The 21,606-nt window shown below is 35.7% G+C and overlaps 3 protein-coding genes, 2 long non-coding RNA genes and 1 pseudogene across 9 annotated transcripts in view; 2 read left to right on the top strand and 4 right to left on the bottom strand.

The window, feature by feature from the left end:
• Window positions 1-21,606, bottom strand: part of LOC124456682 — a 68,551-nt pseudogene that overhangs the window by 2,503 nt on the left and 44,442 nt on the right.
• LOC124456736 overlaps window positions 1-21,606 on the top strand; it is a 38,659-nt gene that overhangs the window by 4,081 nt on the left and 12,972 nt on the right. The gene's annotated exons all lie outside the window — the stretch shown is intronic.
• LOC124456681 overlaps window positions 1-21,606 on the top strand; it is a 50,381-nt gene that overhangs the window by 26,857 nt on the left and 1,918 nt on the right. The window contains exons 1-2 of one of the 3 annotated variants that reach the window (XM_047007052.1): window positions 10,964-11,067; window positions 13,989-14,070. The exons of 1 other annotated variant lie outside the window; for it this stretch is intronic. The gene's annotated coding sequence lies outside the window, so the exon portion shown is untranslated. Of the gene's footprint in view, window positions 1-10,963; window positions 11,068-12,712; window positions 12,858-13,988; window positions 14,071-21,606 lie in introns of those variants that run through there. One more of the 3 variants, XM_047007051.1, reaches the window with a different exon arrangement.
• LOC124456714 (sorting nexin-29-like) lies at window positions 653-1,798 on the bottom strand. Its single transcript, XM_047007095.1, has 5 exons — window positions 1,762-1,798; window positions 1,608-1,692; window positions 1,370-1,440; window positions 1,241-1,305; window positions 653-1,118 (listed from the first exon to the last, which is right to left on the bottom strand). The coding sequence occupies exons 1-5, from the start codon at window positions 1,781-1,783 to the stop codon at window positions 1,017-1,019; spliced, it is 345 nt and encodes a 114-aa protein (XP_046863051.1). The 5' UTR covers window positions 1,784-1,798; the 3' UTR covers window positions 653-1,016.
• LOC124456720 lies at window positions 2,031-20,997 on the bottom strand. Its single transcript, XR_006952404.1, has 5 exons — window positions 20,723-20,997; window positions 2,542-2,986; window positions 2,369-2,453; window positions 2,191-2,243; window positions 2,031-2,091 (listed from the first exon to the last, which is right to left on the bottom strand). It is a non-coding gene; the product is annotated as an uncharacterized LOC124456720 (long non-coding RNA).
• LOC124456693 (eukaryotic translation initiation factor 3 subunit D-like) overlaps window positions 3,707-21,606 on the bottom strand; it is a 77,068-nt gene continuing 59,168 nt past the window's right edge. The window contains exons 1-14 of one of the 3 annotated variants that reach the window (XM_047007062.1): window positions 9,500-9,906; window positions 9,216-9,261; window positions 9,015-9,151; window positions 8,736-8,882; window positions 8,316-8,437; window positions 8,028-8,160; window positions 7,219-7,283; window positions 7,082-7,130; window positions 6,782-7,007; window positions 5,218-5,335; window positions 4,522-4,661; window positions 4,236-4,428; window positions 3,944-4,064; window positions 3,707-3,851 (exon numbers count right to left, since the gene is read on the bottom strand). In XM_047007062.1, coding sequence (XP_046863018.1) covers window positions 3,841-3,851; window positions 3,944-4,064; window positions 4,236-4,428; window positions 4,522-4,661; window positions 5,218-5,335; window positions 6,782-7,007; window positions 7,082-7,130; window positions 7,219-7,263 — 903 coding nt within the window. In that variant the 5' untranslated portion in view covers window positions 7,264-7,283; window positions 8,028-8,160; window positions 8,316-8,437; ... (2 more) ...; window positions 9,216-9,261; window positions 9,500-9,906 and the 3' untranslated portion in view covers window positions 3,707-3,840. Of the gene's footprint in view, window positions 3,852-3,943; window positions 4,065-4,235; window positions 4,429-4,521; window positions 4,662-5,217; window positions 5,336-6,781; window positions 7,008-7,081; window positions 7,131-7,218; window positions 7,315-8,027; window positions 8,161-8,315; window positions 8,438-8,735; window positions 8,883-9,014; window positions 9,152-9,215; window positions 9,262-9,499; window positions 9,907-21,606 lie in introns of those variants that run through there. The other 2 variants (XM_047007060.1, XM_047007061.1) reach the window with 2 other exon arrangements.

Raw genomic sequence — 21,606 nt, 5'->3', positions numbered from 1 at the left:
CTAAATGTCGTGACGTCTCAGGTGCAACAGTAAATCGCTCATTTTCATCTGACATAGCTAGACTCCTAACTCCTTTATCGTCATCGGGGCAAACTACGGGAATTAGAGATACACCGCTGTTCATATCAACAAGAGGCTCACACACTTCTTCCTCCGACAAGAGCGATGAGTCAGTGTAACGCCCTGATTGCAAAGATGTTGTTAAAGAATGATTTTTTTTCAAATCATTCGCAGTTTTAAACTCGTTTTTAAGATGCAGAACTTCCTGGCTTTTCTTTGTTAATCGAGCCACTTGTTCATCTGTTTCATTCTTCTTGTTCTCAACGTTGGATTTCGCCATTGTGGAAGAAAGACTTGAATTCTCAGACTTCGAACAATAAGCCAACTGAGAGTTCTTTGGCATTTCAAGAAAATCGTAAGGCCTTTTAGTGGAAGCATGGATACCACGAGCATGTACCTGAGAATCAGTATTACGTTGTAATATGTCGTATGCCGCTCGGGTAAAACTCGTGGCACTATCGTGAGCAGTCGTTGTCGTGGAAGAACTACCATGAGAACTGACTGAAGTTCCTTCTTCCGCCTCTTTGAATTCAACATTTTCAATTTGAGCAATGTTTGCTTTCTTTTTTTTACGTTTTTTCTTTTCTTTTCCTGAAACACAAAAGAAAGATAAAAGTTAAAAATTAATGAAGACGCGTGGGGATAAATGACTACGCATTGTTCAAGTATGATAAAGAATAAATGAAGACGCGCGGTTAAGGGATGATAAGGGATGAATAAACAACAGGTATAGTTAAGGGATAAATGAAGACAGGTAATAATGGGATAATAAAGGTTAAGGAGAACACGCATGGTTGGGGGATTACAAGGAATAAATGACATGTGTGGTTAAGGAATGATAAGATTAGCGATATATGAGATGAATGGTAGGGATAATTAGGGATAAAAGGGATATTTTTGATCAGGAGAGAAAAATGAAATTCTGATCAAATCTTTATTTTCTTAAATTGTTGTATTTAACAAACTTCACCAGGAGCTCCTGACGTTGCATACATTGGTGATGGTACAGCCCATATTGATGTTGGACGAGAAACTGCTTGGCTGATATTTCCCGGAATCTAAAAATTAAATTAAATTAAAGTCGTTAAAGAAAAGTACATTCATAGCTTCCAATTTTTTACCATCCATTTCTATTTGCAAAGATTCATTATTAAACAATATCAATAGCATTCCAGCATACCTGTACAGTAATAGAGTTAAACTCAGCTTTGTCAATGTCAATTGCAAAAAGAATTGAACTTAAGCCTTAAAGAAGAAACAAGGAATGATAAAAAATCCATTATAGAAATATAAACAAGTTTATTCTTACCAGCAGCCATCATTGGTAACATACTAGATCGTTCATCATCCAATAATAATGCATCTTGCTCATAATACTGACTGAAATTAAAACAATTACACATCGTATAATTATTCTGACATCAACAGCTTACCGTTAAAAGAAAATTGCATTACTATATCGCATTACACATTGGTTATGATAATCATATAGCTTATCAAGCCAAGATTTATCTTTCTTTCTTAAATGTTACTTAAATCAAACTTACAAAAGCAATAGTTTATGCCCAATGAAGCTATGAAGATATTTCTCCAGTGATTGCTCGTTTAAACTAGACCTAAGCCATGCTTGAGCTGTCAAATAAACATCAAAAATAGAAAGAAAATGTCAGAACAAATTCATGGCATACAAAAAGGTTTTACCCACAAACATTCCTGGAATCATTTAGAAACCAACAACTTGACCAACCTCTACCAACATCTGTCATTACATTATGTAAAGAATTATATGTCTTTATTTCACTAGAGCTAAGATGTTCCTTGATAAATAGCCAGAACACAGATTGACCTTCAGACCTCATTAACACCTGCCTTTAATGAACATAGAAATGATGAAAACAAATTATTTAAGAATGGCTTTTAAATTGACTGAATTGAGAGAGGAATGATGAAGATACCTTAAAGAATTTATCTTTTGTGGATTTAATGCCAAATTGAAGAACAATGTTCCATTGCTCACAAAGACAAGAGATTCTGTAATTCATCACAAATACAAAGATTATGATAAATAAGGATTATACTATGAAATAAAATGAATACAATACAATACAATCGAAGAAATATCAAGTTCACCTGCTATCCTTCTCAGAAGCCAATTCGGTTGTACTACCAAATCGTACCTGACACTAAAGAAACGACGAGGTTCAAGTCGACCAAATCATTCGAGTAAAATCAATACAATAAAAGACGAAACGAAATTACAAGTTCCAAGTTCGAACTTTAAACTACGTACAAATATTTTACAACTAACTTGCTTTACTCCATCCAACAAGCGATCAATAATTGCTTGCTTTGTAATATCTACACTTGCAAAATTCAACATAATCTCCACTGAACTAACATGTAAAAAAAATAGTTTTATTTGTCAATTAGAAAAATAATTAAAAATAATTAGATAATAACAAAGTATGTATATACGAGTACCTTATGATCGCTTGATATCACCACATATCAACTCTCACCACCTATGCTAGCATCAAGAAAGTTAGGAGAAAATACAAAGTGTTTTCTACATGTAAAAAATATCCACGATACACGACAGTATTATTAAAGCACTTCACAAAAGAAGACAAATGAAGGAAATTTACCAATATGGGCAACGGAAATGATGTAAATGAAATATTTGAGGCAAATGGCAGGACGTCACAAAGAGAGGGGGAACGTTGGGGGTGGGTGGGGATGAGAGAGTACACACTGAGCGTCGCAGATGACACCCTTAGGGCCCACCATAATACCTCAGCAAAAGAATGCATGAAAAACATGACACATGCAATAATTTCTTAAAGTTATTTCCTGAGATAAATCAACGCTAGTAAAAAATTTTTCATCGAATTCTTATATCAAAAACCATGAACAAAGATTCCACATTCTAAAAAACGGATGATAAAATGTAAAAATCAAAAGGTTTTTAAATTCTTTTGTCCAATTTCACTTATTGAACATCACTGAAATAAAAAATAAAATGTTAACAAATCACAAAATTTATCAGACTAAACTATGAGTACATTGTTTTATAGTTAGTTCATGGTTAATGCTGTATGGTTAGTTCATGGTCAATGCTGTATGGTTAGTTCATGGTTAATGATGTATGGTTAGTTCATGGTCAATGCTGTATTCAGAGGCGAAACTAGAACGTTGGGGGAAGTACCATATATTCATTCTAGGTGGCTCAACTAACAAAATTCTGTTAAACCAAATACCACATGACGTCATTGAAATTACATGTTTGTAGATGTAAATCGTCCAGGTCAGAGTAGAGTCAGTGTATATTAACTGTCTCAGAAGCAGGGAGAAGATAAACATTATCAACAACAAACAGTCTTTCTCAAGGCTCTACTAACTTCGACGATCTCCATCTACAAACATGTAACGATCCCGGGTTCAAACCATTTACTTTAATACTTGGTAATATCAAATGACATAAAAAACGTAAAACCTTCTGTTGATATGTAACTCAAAATGAAGTGTATAAACGACAAAACAATACACATTCATAATGTTTATTAATCATCCATTAAGACATTCACATTCAACTTATGGAGATATTTGATTAAGAAGTCTCAATATGGAATTTAAAAACAATCACTTGTGAACATTTCAAGATATTTTTATTTCGAAGCAAATTATTGAAGCTTATATTGAATTACACAATTCAAGAAAAAAAAATCATGTACTTGTAATAATTCATAGAAATTGAATTTATTCTTCAGCAACAAATCATCATCAAATGTTTGCTATAAAAATGAGTAAGAATTGATTCACTAACAAAACAGAGCTTCGTATGCTCCTACTTATCCCTAAACATCAAAACATTGTTCTTACATACCCTCAATTTCCTCCTCTTGTTCATCTTCATCCTCATCATCAGCTTCTTCTTCATCTTCGTCATCATCGTCATCTTCCGAATCAAACGTGTTGTTGGGAATATCGTAAATACGAATCATCCCCTTTATAAGAAGGATACACAATGGATAAATAATGATAAATAAGGGTAATGAATATGCATCATTTCCAGAACAAAGAAATTCTGTCGTGAGTGAAACTAAACTGAATCCGAATGCTGCCAAAAAAAAGATTAACGAGCCAGTTAACTATAAGCTCAGTACAGCCTTTGTTACCTTGTTAGGATCCTTCAAAATAAGATATTTCCCCTTTTCAAGATTCATACAATAATCAATAATACATCGTACTATTCCCCAACCATTGTCCATACTGAGATTCATCTGACTAGCAAGTTCACGTGGTTTAAACTGCTGTGTACCCAGAATGCAATGCTTTGATGAATCCATAAAATTTTTACGTGAAACGTAACTAAATTGAAACAAAGAAAAATTAAACTAAAAAACAACGCAGAAGATAATAAATATGAAAACTATCATTTCCATTGCAAATTGCAATACTCACCCAATTTTTAAGTACTCAGAGCCCGACAAAACAGACGCAACAGTCCACTTTGCCAGCTTACAGCCATTGTTCTTGAGTTCAGTAGCCAAGACAGCTCCACGTTGAGTGTCTAGCTTTTGACGCCATTCTCCCATACCTCCCTACACATACATACATGACGTAATGACGACATTCTCCCATACCTCCCTACACATACATACATGACGTAATGACAACATTCTCCCATACCTCCCTACACATACATACATGACGTAATGACAACATTCTCCCATACCTCCCTACACATACATACATGACGTAATGACAACATTCTCCCATACCTCCCTACATACATACATGACGTAATGACAACATTCTCCCATACCTCCCTACACATACATACATGACGTAACATTCTCCCATACCTCCCACATACATACATGACGTAATGACAACATTCTCCCATACCTCCCTACACATACATACATGACGTAATGACAACATTCTCCCATACCTCCCTACACATACATACATGACGTGACAACATTCTCCCATACCTCCCTACACATACATACATGACGTAATGACAACATTCTCCCATACCTCTACACATACATACATGACGTAATGACAACATTCTCCCATACCTCCCTACACATACATACATGACGTAATGACGACATTCTCCCATACCTCCCTACACATACATAAATGTACCTTAGATTCCCATTCATTTAGAGCCTTTATGTTGATGTAAGTTCCAGGTGACAATACTGCATCATGTTCACATCTTATAACAATTTCTATATCATTGCCAAGGTTCCATTTACGATATCTAAATAAGAGACAAATGATTTCACTGGTTGAGATTAATACAACATTTTAACGAGGAAAGGTCACAGCGAAGGATGAAAGTCAAAATTATCTTGTACACTATCACATTTTTCTTCTTAATGGAAGAACAAGCAGGCAAAACATGTATACTTTCAACACAATGAAATAAAATATTTAGTAATTTTTGTGATATCAAAAAATTACGAAATAAATAAGTCAAAACATGTATACCTTCAACACAATGAAATAAAATATTTAATAATTTTTGTGATATCAAAAAATTACGAAATAAATAAGTCAAAACATGTATACCTTCAACACAATGAAATAAAATATTTAATAATTTTTGTGATATCAAAAAATTACGAAATAAATAAGTCAAAACATGTATACCTTCAACACAATGAAATAAAATATTTAGTAATTTTTGTGATATCAAAAAATTACAAAATAAATAAGTCAAAACATGTATACCTTCAACACAATGAAATAAAATATTTAGTAATTTTTGTGATATCAAAAAATTACAAAATAAATAAGTCAAAACATGTATATTTTCAACACAATGAAATAAAATATTTAGTAATTTTTGTGATATCAAAAAATTACAAAATAAATAAGTCAAAACATGTATACCTTCAACACAATGAAATAAAATATTTAATAATTTTGTGATATCAAAAATTACAAATAAATAAGTCAAAACATGTATACCTTCAACACAATGAAATAAAATATTTAATAATTTTTGTGATATCAAAAAATTACGAAATAAATAAGTCAAAACATGTATACCTTCAACACAATGAAATAAAATATTTAATAATTTATGTGATATCAAAAAATTACGAAATAAATAAGTCAAAACATGTTTCCAGCGCGTTTTAATAACATAAAGCAATGATAGTTAAAATTTAGCACATGTATGCCAGGGTGTATGAAAAAAGTTGGAAAAAAGTTCAGAAAACTATGGCTTGGTGTGGCCAAACTTGTTTGTCCTTCAAATTAAGTATTTTTTGTTAGTTAAGTAAATTCCAACAGTCAATTATGCATGTTATCAGTCTTGAATAAGAAAAAGAAGTGAAACACACAAAACGTCCAATTTTGATATGTTGAACACGGTGAACATCAAATTTTCTAAAATTTTTCACCGCACATGACAAACTTTCACCAGGTCGACTAAATTAAATTTTAAACCTTTCATTTTCTTTGAGCAAGCAGTTAAATTGACGCTTTACAAAGTGCTCTCCCAATTTTCGAGATAAATTTTTCTGATTGTTTTTACTTTTAGATAAATCAGACAATGCCAAAATGCATGGATGTTGATGAAATGATAGTTTGCTGGACATTTTTTAAATGGTCTGATTTTTTTATACCCGCCGTAAAGCACAATATCTCCTTTTTTAGATCTTAGTCTTCAATCTATATTTATACAAGAACAATTTACCTGTAACCAACGGATGCCACCTTTTCTTCTTCTTCATTATCTTCGGCAATGAAAGGATTTGGTTTATCAAACTTCTCCTTTTCCTCTGAGCGTTTCAAGACTTGCTGTGAGAAATTTTGGTTTATAAAAGTTGCTTCCAGACCAAGGTTCGTCGTAGAGTTTATGCTTTTCTCTGCATTATCATCTATAGGTGTTTCCACAGCTGTTTCATTAACAGTCAAAAGATCTAAAAAACGACATCAATAATAAAAAAAGCTTGTTGTTTCTTCAATTATCAATTAAAACTAAAAATTTACAAACCAAATGCTGATTCATCTCTCATGTCAAAAAACAGTTTTGAGCCAACACGCTAAAATCACATGAAATAAATACTTCATTTATAGTTATAAATATCACTAATAGTATATTGATAATTCTCACAAAAATACTATCCATACATGTGCTATAATGTCCCAAGAGTACACAGATCTTGTGCAGGTCATCAATGTAGATATAATGGTATCTGTAGCAAACACATTTCCTTTCATTAAAATCTGGTAAAATCAAAGTAAATTGAACAATTAAATTTTTCAATAAAGTAAATGTTTTTATATTTCGTTCCTACAATTCATTTGCAATATGCATACGCTTATAATTCTTGGTTATTATTGGTGGTTAATAACTGGTCATGATTGGTGGTTAATAAATGGTCATGATTGGTGGTTAATAACTGGTCATGATTGGTGGTTAATAACTGGTCATGATTGTTGGTTAATAACTGGTCATGATTGGTGGTTAATAACTGGTCATGATTGGTGGTTAATAATTGGTCATGATTGGTGGTTAATAACTGGTCATGATTGGTGGTTAATAACTGGTCATGATTGGTGGTTAATAACTGGTCATGATTGGTGGTTAATAATGGTCATGATTGGTGGTTAACAACTGGTCATGATTGGTGGTTAATAACTGGTCATGATTGGTGGTTAATAATTGGTCATGATTGGTGGTTAATAACTGGTCATGATTGGTGGTTAATAACTCGTCATGATTGATGGTTAATAACTGGTCATGATAGGTGGTTAATAACTGGTCATGATAGGTGGTTAATAACTGGTCATGATTAATGGTTAATAACTGGTCATGATTGGTGGTTATCATTGGTGGTTAACATTGGTGGTTAACAATTGTGGTTAACATTGGTGGTTATCATTATGATGGTTATCCAAACCATTTAATTCAATGAAAGCAAGTAATGTTTTCTTACATTTCTGATAACAGGATCATCAGTCGTTGTGACTTTATGGAAAATCCTGTTTTGCAAGGCAAGTGGGACTTCATTCTTAATGTTGACACGATCATAAGCCTTGTCCTAATATTCCAGTTCACCACATTTTACCCTATTTAACAAAGCACAGAAATAGAGAGATCTTCATAAACAGATAAAAACAAGATATTCATTAGTATCTATTCAGAATAGATGTTAAAATTGCTTTCATTTGTTTAGCAAATTCAAAGAAGGTTTTATACAACAATGAATTCTGATACAACATACAAATCATCTGGATCAAGAACATTTGGTAGACTCAATTTTGATAATCTTGGAAAATCCATTTCTTCAATAACCTTCCACTCTTCCCGAACCATCACAGATGCATTACGTATCCTCTGAGGAGTCTACATATAAGTTAAATATATAGATATAAAATTAGAGTATATCCATAAGTGTACCAGTCATGTTACTACAAATTTATTATGTATCCTCCGAGGTGTTCATGGTTGAGGTACATCTGTTTGTGTACCATAATATCTTATGCAAGTTGCATAATTACCATAAATTTATAATGTATCCTTTGGAGTTCAAAGTCTTCATACATGTAACACACTATCACAATTCTTTTGTTCACTTTCTTCACTGAAGTTGCACCTTAAAACTTACCCTCCCTCCCCTCCCTCAACTAAGTTTATTACAAACCTGATTTCTACGTTCTTGCCAGTTGTTTCTGTTGGCAAATTATTTCTGCAATTTACGATGGAGTCTGTTGTCACGAGTCTTCAACAAATTCTGCATCCCAGCTTGCTGACGTTGCATTTGATGCTCTTTATCACGTCGATTATTTCTCTAAAAATTAAAAAATTTTATGTTATTGTTGTTCATATGAAAAGGAGTAATTTAGATGAGCAAATTTACAAATATAATAAAGAAGTGATTTTACTTTGAGACTTAAAAGTATAGAAAAATTTTCTATTGTACCTGATTGAATTTGTTCCTATTGCGCATGTAAACAGGCTTTTGTGGTCGACTTGTGTCAACAAGATGGAAAGTTGATTCATCTTCTTCATGATAATATGCATATTGATTACCACCACCAAATTGATTTAAGTATTTATCTATGGAAGTAAAACAAGATGATTAAACTGCATGAAAATAGTGAAGTCTAGACAGAATACAAACTTTGGTATCAACGATCTTGATAGGCTGTACTTGACCAATCAGAAACCTACATAAAATGAAAATGTATGTTATAAGACCTGTATTTATACAGTCAATACAAGAAATAATATTTTATCCTCTTACAAGTGTAGAGTAATGGTTTTTATGACTACATAACAATGTTTTACAATAATAGCTAGTAAAATATGATTATAAATTTCACCACGTGACACAAAAATATAAGAACAACTAAAGGTCAGAGTGGAAGACATTGATAGCAAGGAATTTCTTATGAAATATTTTACCTTGCCAAGTTTATGTCCTTTAGAGAATGGTTGATAAGGTATTCCTTTAAATGCATCTGAAACAGAGGTAGGACCCCAGCTGTTTGGGTTATCTTCAATGACAGGAGGAATAAAATTAATTCGTTCAAACACCATATTGAATATTGACATGTTTGCATGTTTCCATCAGTCAAAGGTAGAAACGTCATCATTGTTTGTGACCGACGACCCGATGACAATTAATACCAATTTGTCGGAAATCATTTTCGGCATTGTTTTACTGAGAAAGCAAACGATTGCCTCAAAGCTTTTGCCAACTTGCCAACATTCAATCATGGTTATGCTTGTATTGCGAGTTACAATGAAAAGGATCATCAACTTTGTCTATGGAATTTTCCTTGTAGTAAGTTTGTAGAATGTTACAAATGCTTGACTTTAATGTACTTCGCGATCTTTTATTAGAAGAGGAAAACTCGCTATTTGCAAATTTGATGCTGTAATAAATTCGCATTCTTAAAAAGTTTGACCAAAGATTGCAGTGGAAACTGTGAACATGTCGGAATGGCACTGGTATCATGTTAAGACTCTTCAAGATGCTCTTTCCAACATTCAGATTTTGGTTGTGACTGAGAAGCAATCCACAAAGGTGTCTTCAAGTTGCATAATGTAATTTAAATAGCACGATGAAGGAGCAGTCAGCCCACCAAAGTTGAGTTCTTTACATGCCTTGAAATAGCAAAGCAAATTACCATCATTGTTTATGTTATTTGAAGTCAAAACGTTCTTACATTGGAGACAGCTGTGGATTTTGAAAGCTTTGCTTAGCAAATATCCTGAAACATAGGCAGCAGCATTTTTGAGCAATAAATTGTTGCTAATATTTTGTTCTCGGTAGTCATTTTCACCAATCAACAGTGAGTTATTTGGAGCTTTTGCATAAGTAAGTGGCATACTAAATGGGTTGGGCTTTTTTTTTATAATTGTGTTAGCAGAGTGTGTATATCTTTAGAACAGTTTTCTTTCGAAGAGGTCAAAAGTGAACTGAAAAAAAACCTTTCAAAAAGCCCTGATAAATTGTATTGGCGTGGGTTGTCAAAATTACCTCCTTGCTGGTGTATTGTTCCAAAAAAATTCTCTAGAGCATCTGTGTTTAATCTTGAACGTCAAATTTTTCACACGGCCACGGCACAGCATTTCTCATACAGGTCTCGATAGAATTGTACACATTGGTTGTACATGAAAAAGAATAAAAATATGTTGATTGTATGTTCCCATTTCAGCACGATACTGAGGGTAGGTCTTGATTGCTTTTATTAACCACTGCTTTGATTTGGTCGGCTCAGGATAAATATTTCAACTTTTCAAGTAATAACGCCAAGATTTTTGAGTTGTAAGTTTATCTTGCTGCCATCATGGCGGAAGTAGCGCATGCGCATTAAAATTTAGGACCGCATTTTTCGCTAAGTGGCCCAATATTGTTTGCCCCGTATTAACTCAAACGACGCAGACATTTGACGCTTAACTCTTCTGAACGTTGAATTTATCTGAAAGATTGAATGTTCAAAGTTCCAACCGTCGACCAGCAAAAGGTTTGTAAGACAAAAGATAAAGAATTATCATGTGTGTTTACGATGTATAAATGTGACCTTAAATACAAAATGTTTGTCATATTTAGTTAATATATTTTTACTAAATATTAGTCACACCTTAGTACTATGAAATTTACATCATAGATACCCGTAGCAATTTGTAATCCTGTAATTGTATACCAATCAAACGAAGTTGCAAATACAAACAATTTACTTACGAAAAATAATTACTGCTATCGAAAGGAAGGCCTGTTTATCGTTATGTGTTTGTTTGCCAAGGAATTCAAATTGCTTGCTAGCATGCAATTATATTCATCTTTGGGTCCGGACGGTATATTTATAAAATATGTGTTATTTCATTATACTTGTGATGGTATGAAGTGACATTTATGAAGCAGGAGGAAAATTAAGTTTGAAATTGCAAATGGCTCATGCATGCCATCAGTGATAATTGAAATATTTAGTCGGATTTTTTTAAACATTTAGGCGTTTCGTAACTTTGCAATTATATTTCGTCGAGCTGTTGACGCTAATGTTGCCATAAGGAATAAAATATGATCACCATTTTTAACTGATATGTATGTTGTCGCGTTGTTTATATTAAATCTCTCATCCGTTTGTCGAGTATGTGACATGTAAAGAACTAAAGCAAGCATAATTTTGTTCACACGGTCGTCTTACTTTTGAAAGAATGTAATTTTAGAAAAATTAAGCGATATTTTAGAACTACACTAACGACATGACAAATTAGCTAAAGCAGCATCTCGATTAAGTATGACTAAACATGCATGAGAAATCATATCAAAATTGATATACCAACTTTCTAACTATTGACAATAAGCTGCATGGTAAAGGAAAGCAAAACCTGTTCAAAGGTATGGGAGAGGTGAAATAGCATACTTCTCTATGGTTAAAATGGGAATCTGTAAAAATTTATGTAGGGAGGATAGCATGTCCAATCATGCATCACCTCCATTTTTTGCCGACGCCACTTTCGACTAATCGCTGTGTGTCTAGCAAAATGCTGTTAATTGTATCAAGCAAACCTTTCATTTTAAAAATAAGAACATTTGTAATACAAGCAAATGTTGAACACAGGAAGAATGTGTTTACACAGAGAAAGACGCAACCGAATCTATTTTTGTGAAATGTTCATTCATGCAACACAGTGAGCTTTTAAAATTATACTTTTGATCATGTTTGACAGTTTTAAGGTTTACTTTCATTGCAACCTTTACTGTTATATCCACAGTGTCTTCATTGATCATAAGTAAATATAATTGCGTGCAATTGATGTTTGCCACGTATTCGTAATTTACAATGGTTTATTAACTAACAAAGATTTTTTATAATAAGAACTGACTTATGCAAGAATATACATGTATGAAATTTTTCATTAATGATGGAAAAAACTCCATTCACAGTTGCGAAAATCGTGTCTTAATCATTGGCATTCAAATCTTGTCTTAGATAGATGATTCTCTATTCCTTAGTTAAAACTTGTTTAACTTTATAAGATTTAGCAGTAGTCCTTTGGAATTTGACTAATCTCAATGTTATTATGTACTCTGCATGAGGTTCTTATTTATGTATTTTTATTTCTATAGCAATTGTTTTTAGTCAGTGATGTATAATTAGTTATATAACTAGAATGTTCTACATAGGCGTCATCAATGTTTTATAATACTGTTTGATGAAAGAGATCCTGACTCACTCCTCATCTTCGCTCGCTATTTAACTGTGTTTATGTAACAAAACTCACATGGATAAAAGATTGATTTAACAATAAGGTATGAATTATTATCACCATTTTTAAACTGATATGTAAGTGGTCGCGTTCTTTTTAATAAATCTCTCATCTTTTGTTAGGTATGTGACATGTAAAGAAGTAAAGCAAGCATAATTTTGTCTACAAGGTCGTCATATATGAAGTCTTATTTATAAAACGTAGATAATTTGTCGAAAGTAAAACGAGATTCTGAAATAATATTACTAACTTTACATAACAGATTTGCAACTGAAGCATCTCGATAATGTATGACTAAACATTCAAGAGAAATCATATTTAAGTTGATATACCAACTTTCTAACTATTGACAATAAGCTGCATGGTAAAGGACAGTAAAACCTGTTCAAAAGTATGGGGGAGGCAGAATAACATGAGAACATTTCCTACATGTAGAACGCTGAATTTTTCTATATAAACTATACTTGTCTGTGGAAAAAAGGGGGATTTTTGTAAAAATTTATGTACGGGGTGGGCACATGTTCAATTATGCATCACCTCCCTTTTTTGCTGACGGCACTTTTGACTAATCTCTGTGTTTCTAGCAAAATGTTCATAGTTGTATACGACAAGCCATTTTTTTTATAAGTAAGGAAATTTGAAAAACAAGCAAAAGTTAAACACAGGAAGAATGTATTTACACACAGAGGAAGAACGCGACCGAATCTATTTTTTGTAAAATGTTGATTTATGCAACACAGAGCTTTCAAAACTATACTTTTGATCATATTTTAGTTTAACAGTGTTAAAGTTTACTTTCATTGCATCCTTCACTGTTATATGCATAGTGATTTTTATTGATCATAAGTATTTACAATTGCATGCAGTTGATAATTAAAATGTATTGATAATTTACGATGGATTATTCAATAACAAAGGTCTTTTTATAATATAAACTGACTTTTGCAATAATATACATGTATGGAATTTTTGATTAGCGAAGTGAAAAAATCGATTTAAAGTTTGAAAAATTGTGTCTTAATCATTCACATTCAAATCCTATTTTAGAAAGATGATCCTTTATTCCTGAATTTAAACTTGTTTAACTTTATATTATTTAAAGTAGTCCTTTGGAATTTCAAACTGATATGTATTTGGTCGCGTTCTTTATATTAAATCTCTCATTTTTTGTTAGGTATGTGACATGTAAAGAACTGAAGCAAGCTTAATTTGGACGACGAGATCGTCAGATATGAAGTCTTACTTCTAAAACAAAGGTAATTTTACAAAAGTAAAGCGAGATTTATATCCACATTACGGACTTAACAAATTAGCTAAAGAAACATCTATAGATGAAGTATGGATAAACATGCCTGAGAAACCATGTCTAAGTTGATATACCAACTTTTTAACTATTGACCATAAGCTGCATGGTAAGAAAACAGTAAAACCTGTTCAAAAGTATTGGGAGAATAGCATGATTGTATTTTCCACATGTAGGACGCTGTATTTCTTCCTCCACCAGGACCAAAAATGCTTTCTCAATCTTGCTAAATACCTAAACCTACGCTTGACCACTCCTGCATCTTTGTCATTAATAGTATGAAGAATTCCTTCGTCTGGAAGAAATAATCTTCTTCCAAACATAAGATGTGCAAGAGTCAGTACATCTACATTCACTTCATATTCATATACATAAGTCAATGGTCTAGAGTTTAACGTACCTTGTGCCTCAACTAATGTTGTTAACAATTCTTTCTTGCTCAATTTAGTGCTACCCAACACCTTCCTCAGACAGCATTTCACCAATGCTACCATTATCTCAAAAAATCCACCCCACCAAGGTGTCCTTGCCAAATTAAACTTTCATATCAACCGATTACTTTCCAATCAAGATGTTACCTCCTTACTTCCATAAATCCCCTTCAACGCTTTCTCAGTTGCTTTAAATGTTTTGGCGTTGTCCTAAACTATTAGGGAGGGTGCTCCCATTCTAGGAGTAAATCTTCGCATACAATTCAATAAACAGCGTGCACATAAACTATCAACTAAATCAAGACAAATTGTTCTTGAAACACAGAAGGAAAATAATGCGATGTATACTTTAATTTGACTAAATTTGCAAATTTTATCACACAATCTTTATCTACCGCCTGTGTGTTAGCTAATACTGTCTTCCCGACTTCCACAAGACTTTCGTCTGTTGTTTTAACCTCTTTTGGCATTGGCCAATCACACTTGGGACTTGACAACCACTTCGGACCCTTCCACTAAAGTTCACTTTCCTTTGATTGTGATGCCGTAAATCCCCTTGAACCTAATCCGCTGGGTTTTCTACACCCGCCAATGTTTCCAGTCATCCTTCCTGCTCAATCTTAAAATCTCGTTAACTCTATGGCGCACAAACTGTTTCCATTCTCCCCAATTACCGATCCAGCACAATGCAGTCATACTGTCCAACCAATAGTATTTACCATTAAATTGAACATAACCTTCTAAAGCCAACTTCACTGTGTCCATCAACTGTGCTAATATTCCAACTGACATCACTTCTAATCCGGGAGTTGTCTGCAATTTTATTGGCGCTATCCTTGTTTTCGACGTAAGCAACTCTACGTGGTAGGCACCGTTTAGCTCTGTCACAAAATATACGAGTGCACAGTATGCCTTTTGGCTGGCATCTGCGTACCCATGCAAATAACACTTTACCTTACCAAGTAAATTACCATACACACATCTCGCCACAACTAAGTCCCTGACTCTCTCTAAATCACCATCCACCTTTCCTAACGTTTTTTCTTGTCACCTTCTCGCTCATTATCCCAATCAGATTTCTCAATACACAGCTCCTGAAACAATAACTTAGCACAAACTACAACTGGACTTATAATAACTAATGGATCGAATAATCTTGCAAGTATACTTAGTATATTTCATTTACTTGGTATGATAGCCTTTGCTCTTTCACACAATTTCCAGAGGCTAAATACAAAGTGATCCTACTTACACTCCCATCCCAATCCTAGTACTTTCTCAAAACTTCCACTGATACTATTTCCCCCAACTGATGCTTTGGCATAAGTTTGCTCATCAACCACTTTTGAATTACTTAATTCTGCCCTTCTTTCCTCAAAATGCTTCTTTCTCTCTATTCTATTTCTTTCAAAACATTCTCATCGTTACTTAGCCACTTCCTAAGCCTAAATCCTCCTGCAGCCAATCGTTCACTTGCTGACTCATACAACCTCATTCCTTTCTTCTTGGATTGTTCACCGGACACTAGATCCTGGACATAAAAGCTAATTTTGAGTTTTTTAACAGTGTGCTTGTTCCATCTCTATGAATGTGTCTAAATGATACTGCAGTGTCGCATTCAACAAAATAGAGAGCAGTTAACACAAACGCTACTCTACAAAATCAATATTCTACAGGCTTCACCCTCTCATTGTTTACATCATCAACCCATAAAAATCTTAGGCAGTCCCAGTACAAAGTATCAACTTCTGTATTCAAAAATGCCTTTTCAATATCTGCCACTAAAGCGACTCTCTTCTCTCTAAACTTTATCAAATATGAAAGAGCAATGGTGCTGATTTGGGTCCCACATGCAAGCAGTCATTGAGTGAGGCAGCCTTGGGTGACTCTTTACACAATGTATCATAAACAACTCTTACCTTAGTTGTTTTGCTTTCTGCAAATAACTGCATGATGTTGTAAATAATGTATTTTATCAGCTTGCTCCAGTTTTATCACTGGTTCTATAATACCCTTCCTCAATTGATCTTTGATTGTCTTATCATACTCTTCTAAAATTTCTGGTTACCTTTTCAGCCGTAGTAACTGACCCGTGAATCTTCTCAAGTTTATGCTGTAATTTGTATAGTCTAAACTATGTCCTTCTTTCCAAGGCAATTTGACACTGTATCTGTTGCCATTAAACACAATAGAATCCTTTAACAATTCATGAAAATAATCTTCCTCTGCTCTTCCTAAAGTTTCAAAATCCCACAAATGATTGACATTCTTATCTAAACTTAAATTTTCTGATCTTTCATGCGCAATGAAGTTTACTTGAGTGTGCATGTTATCTAAATCGTTTCTCCCTTTCATGGGGCGGACAACACCCAACCTAACTTAGTAGACACAGCAACTGGTTCATCTACCTGTCCCCGAACAACATTGCTTTCCTGAAACCACCAATGATAATCTGCCCCAATCAAAACTTTAATATCTAAAACTTCCTTATCCTTGCAACACCAACAAACAAACAAACAACATTTATATACCGGCCAGTATTAATCCCGCCAGGGGTTGACCGGTCCATGAATTTTCCACGCCACACATCTCTATCTCTCGCCATATCTCTCGTTTACCATCGCCTTCATATCACTGTTCACAACATCCATCCATCTCTTTCTCGGTCTACCTCGTTTGCGGACTCCATCAACATTCATATGCAACGTTCTACGAATTTCAGCACTTTCTTCCCTCCTTTCCACATGCCCAAACCACCTCAAACGCTGGCGTCTTACCCAATTCTCGATACACTCAACACCAACTCTTTCTCTAATCTCTTCACTTCGAATCCTATCCATCAACGTTACACCACATCATCCTAAGCATTCTCCTTTCCGTCGACGCCAATCTTCTCAGGTCCTCTGCTTTCGGCGCCCAACACTCTGCTCCATATCCCAAAACACTTCTAACACATGCCTTATACAATTCTCCCTTCTGCCTCAACGAAGTCGACTTTCCGCACAACATTCCCGACAACTCTCTAAAACTCCACCACGCTGCTTGAACTCTGTTCCTCACCGCTTGCTCGCACCCTCCACCATCATTTTTAAACTCTGATATATTCCAACTCCAAACCATTCAAGTTCACATTTCGCGCCCACCACTTCGACATCCACTCAAAATCAGTTACTCTTGTCAATGCACCACGGACACCTGAACATCTTCCATGAACCCCACCATTTCCCACACATTATCAATTCACTCCAACTCTTTTCCCACACACACACACATGGCCATTTATCACTGTCCTTCACCTCCACCTGCCTCGAGCATCTCATGCCCTTCGTCTTTGCCTCATTCACTTTCAGTCCCTTGACTTCTATTGCCGTTTTCCATTCTCGGTACCATTCCAGAACTTTCTGCTTCGACTCCGCCACCAAGACAATGTCATCTGCATACAACAAACACCAGCATCCTTCTTTTCTTCTCACTTCCTCTGTCAGTACATCCATCACACAAGCAAACAGTAACGGCGACAAGACTGAACCTTGATGAACACCAACTTTACCTCAAAACACCAGATCTAGCACCTTCCTCCGTAACCACCGCCTCTACACCTTCATAAGTCTCCCTGAACCATATTCTCTGTCACACCTTTCTTACGCAGCGCGTCTCACCTTTCTCGGAACTCTATCAAACGCCTTCTCCAAATCTACAAACACCATATACAATTCTCTGTCCTTCTCCAAAATTCTCCTGCAGCTGCCTCAACACAAAACACGCATCCGTCGTTCCTCTCCCCGGTATGAATCCATACTGCTCTTCCCCCATCCGAACTTCCCTCAACCTTCTTTCAAACACTCTCTCTACTATTTTCAACGCATGCTCCATCAGCTTAATAGTCCTGTAATTCCCACATACCGTTGCTGCTCCTTTCCTTTGTACAGCGGGACCACTAGACTCTTTCTCCATGTACTCGGCATCTTTGAGCCCTCAAAACCTCGTTCGCTACATTACACAACTCTCTCACGCATAGTTCATTGTCCAACATTTCGCTACCCACTTCACTCGGTCCCGTCGCCTTTCCTTTCTTCATCTTGCGCAGAGCCGCCGCCACCTCATCAACAGTCACTATTTCCCACGGCCCAAAAACTTCATCCGCTTCAACTTCTCCATTCCACTCATTCTCTACATTCATCAAACGGTCACAGTACGCCCTCCACACTTCTAACCTGTCTTCCAATAACACCTTCAACTCCCCATCGTGGTTCTGCACGCCGGAGCACCAAAATATCGTTCCTCTCCTTCTTTCTAGCTGTTCTAAACAACGCTTTCTTCCATTCTCCTGCATTTTACGAGAAGCTCTTTCTGATGTCTTTTCGCTTTAGCCACCTCCTTTCGCGCCTTTTTCTTGAATCGGATGTAATCGATCCTATCTGTTTCAGTCCGCGACTTTCTCCACCTTTTAAATGCCAACTTCGCGCCAATCACTTCGCTGACTCGTTGATCCCACCACCATGCCTGTTCTTCTACTACACCGCCTTTACTTCTACAACTTCTCCGCTGCCTTTAAAACACCCTTCCTCCGTCCATCGCTCCTCCACCGTCTCACCCAACATTCAATGTCGCAATTTCGTCACGGATGCTTCCTTCATTCGATTCCTTCTTGCCTTTACCCAACCCTCCTTTTCACCTTCCTGATTCTCCAGTCCATGACTCAGCTTGTGCTGGGTCACATTCTTCTCCTGCAATCACTTCATCCTTCCTCTCTTCTTCATTCACCAGTATATAATCCACCACCGTCCTACTGTCACCAGATTCATACGTCATGCTTTTTCTTCCTTTATAAACCACGTATTCACTACCACCATCCCACAACTCGCTGCTAACTCCAATATCGTCTCGCCTTCAGCATTCATATCACCAACTCCAAAACCTCCATGCACAGTATCCTTTTCTTACGCTTCCCACATGACCGTTCCAATCACCAAGCATCACACATCGCCCTCTAATGTCTGCTCTCACTGCATACACGCTGTCGTAGAACTTTTCCTTCTCCTCCGCACTTCGTCCAACCTGCGGAGCACCACCACAACGAAACTCACAACTTCGGCCTCAATAACTACATCAACTCTCAGGACTCTGTCCGAAACTCTCTTCACTGCTACAACTGACTTCGCCCAATCCTCTCTTATCGCAAAGCCAACACCATTCGTGCCACTTCCGTTTCCCTTCCAAAACCACTTAAATCTCGCTCCATTATCTTCACCCTTTATGACTCTCGTACCTTCACCTTTAAACCTTACCTCCTGAAACCCACACACATCAACTTTCCTTCTCTTCAACATGTCCGCCACTTCTGCACTCCTTCCCTTCATTGTCCCAACGTTCACTGTGCCTACCCGAAGGGTGACACTTCCACAACCATTCGATCCGGAGATTCTTCGCACCCCCTGCCCACTGAAGGGCTGCCGGGGACTGGGGGCCATATCTTCTTTTCCAAAGTCCATGAATTTTGTTGGAGCAAAAGTTTTACGGTAGGATGCCCTTCCTTACACCAACCCCTTTTAGTCGTCTTTTACGACACGCAGAGGATACGTTGGCGCAATTCTAAGCCGGCAACCACACGGCACTTCCTTATCCTTGCAAACATCTGAAAACCACAGACTCTTTAAATGTGAATAATCCATCTTTCTCAACTCTACATGTTCATTCCTAATTTGAGATATACAGTCTACACTGTATGCCTCGATGCTTACACTCTCTCCCCCCATAACTGACGACAACTCTAATTAAAATACTTCTCGCAACTTACCTTTAGCCTTCTCTTGACCAAACAACTTGATTTCTATCCATTCTTTTCTACTAGCCTGAGTACCTGCTCTCTGTATAATCTTTCTATTCACAAATGACTTCTTGAATCAAACAACACTCTGACCCTAACACATCCCTTATCTCCCTTAAAGAAAGCCTGTGCTGTCTGTAATGCTACCCTACAATGTGATCCCAGAATAGAATGGTTGGTTTGAACATCGCCTGTAAGAATCCCATTGACTTCACAAATTGACCTATGGTGTGCCTTCTCACATGCATTAAATTTATCATTACTATTACAATTCTTACTGACATGTCCTTTCTTCAAACAAATAAAACATCTTCCGTACTTACGAATGAGTTGTTTTTCTCAGTTACCTTGGTTATTTTCTTACATTCCTCTGGATTGTGTTCCCCGAGACAATAAACGCATTTTCTTTTCGCTTTACCGTTTATTGACACCTCGTTGCAACTCTCATGCTTCGCGTGCAGTGTCGATGCTGACCCCATATGTTTTTGTCGCGACGTTTCTCGTTGTTTCTCCCCATCCTGTCTCTTGGTTTTCTCGCCGATCGGTGTGTGAGCTTCTCGAAACTCCAACTCTTTAAGAATTGCGTTCAACGCATTTTTCATTGACCATTCTGTTAAATCGAACGTCTTGTTATTGTCAATTAAAAGGGTCCGGCAACTACGCAATGACTTCCGGTATTACGATGGAAGTATATACGGCTTTGTCCACTCCTAAGGTTCATTTTCCAACATGTGCTAGTAACAAGGATATGTAAAATAAATTCGTAGCATTAGTCAGTTCAAGACAAGGCTCATTTAATATTGTAAATTATCTCTAGAAGCAAGTCTTTCCACTTTTTGCTGAAGGAACTGTTTCCCTTCTCACTTATTACACCATACCGCTTTTTTCTTTACTAAGTCCACTTTGATCAACATTCACCTGACATATAGGCATATTTGTGTTTTGAGATGGGCGCTTTTTCTTTGCTGCTTTAATTCCTACAAAACAAGTTAAATTAAATAGTCTAATTTTGAATGCAACACATGTCAGTTAAGGTATATAAGTTAAAGTGTGATTTGTTACGTGTCACGTAACAATCAACTGATGTATAGAAATACCGTCAAGTACAGAGGTATCTCCAGCATTTCTAGCTTGGATTTTCACCATTACAAACGATATTTGACATTGACGATCCAAAGACATAAAAATCTAGCAATAGCAATGTCTGTCTTGTAACAAGTCACATGCTGTT

The sequence above is a fragment of the Xenia sp. Carnegie-2017 genome, unplaced genomic scaffold, assembly GCF_021976095.1.
Source record: "Xenia sp. Carnegie-2017 unplaced genomic scaffold, XeniaSp_v1 HiC_scaffold_6, whole genome shotgun sequence".
NCBI lineage: Eukaryota > Metazoa > Cnidaria > Anthozoa > Malacalcyonacea > Xeniidae > Xenia > Xenia sp. Carnegie-2017.
This window is presented reverse-complemented; position numbering and strand designations above follow the sequence as displayed.

What these genes read in the sequence shown, in the direction of transcription:
- LOC124456714 (XM_047007095.1), bottom strand. Translation starts at nt 1,783, where the DNA reads ATGATTCCAGGAATGTTTGTGG. An exon ending in GATTCCAGGAATGTTTGTGG is followed by an intron (nt 1,693 to 1,761) that starts GTAAAACCTTTT and finishes TTTATTTGACAG; the next exon opens with CTCAAGCATGGCTTAGGTCT. An exon ending in GTTACCAATGATGGCTGCTG is followed by an intron (nt 1,306 to 1,369) that starts GTAAGAATAAAC and finishes TTCTTCTTTAAG; the next exon opens with GCTTAAGTTCAATTCTTTTT.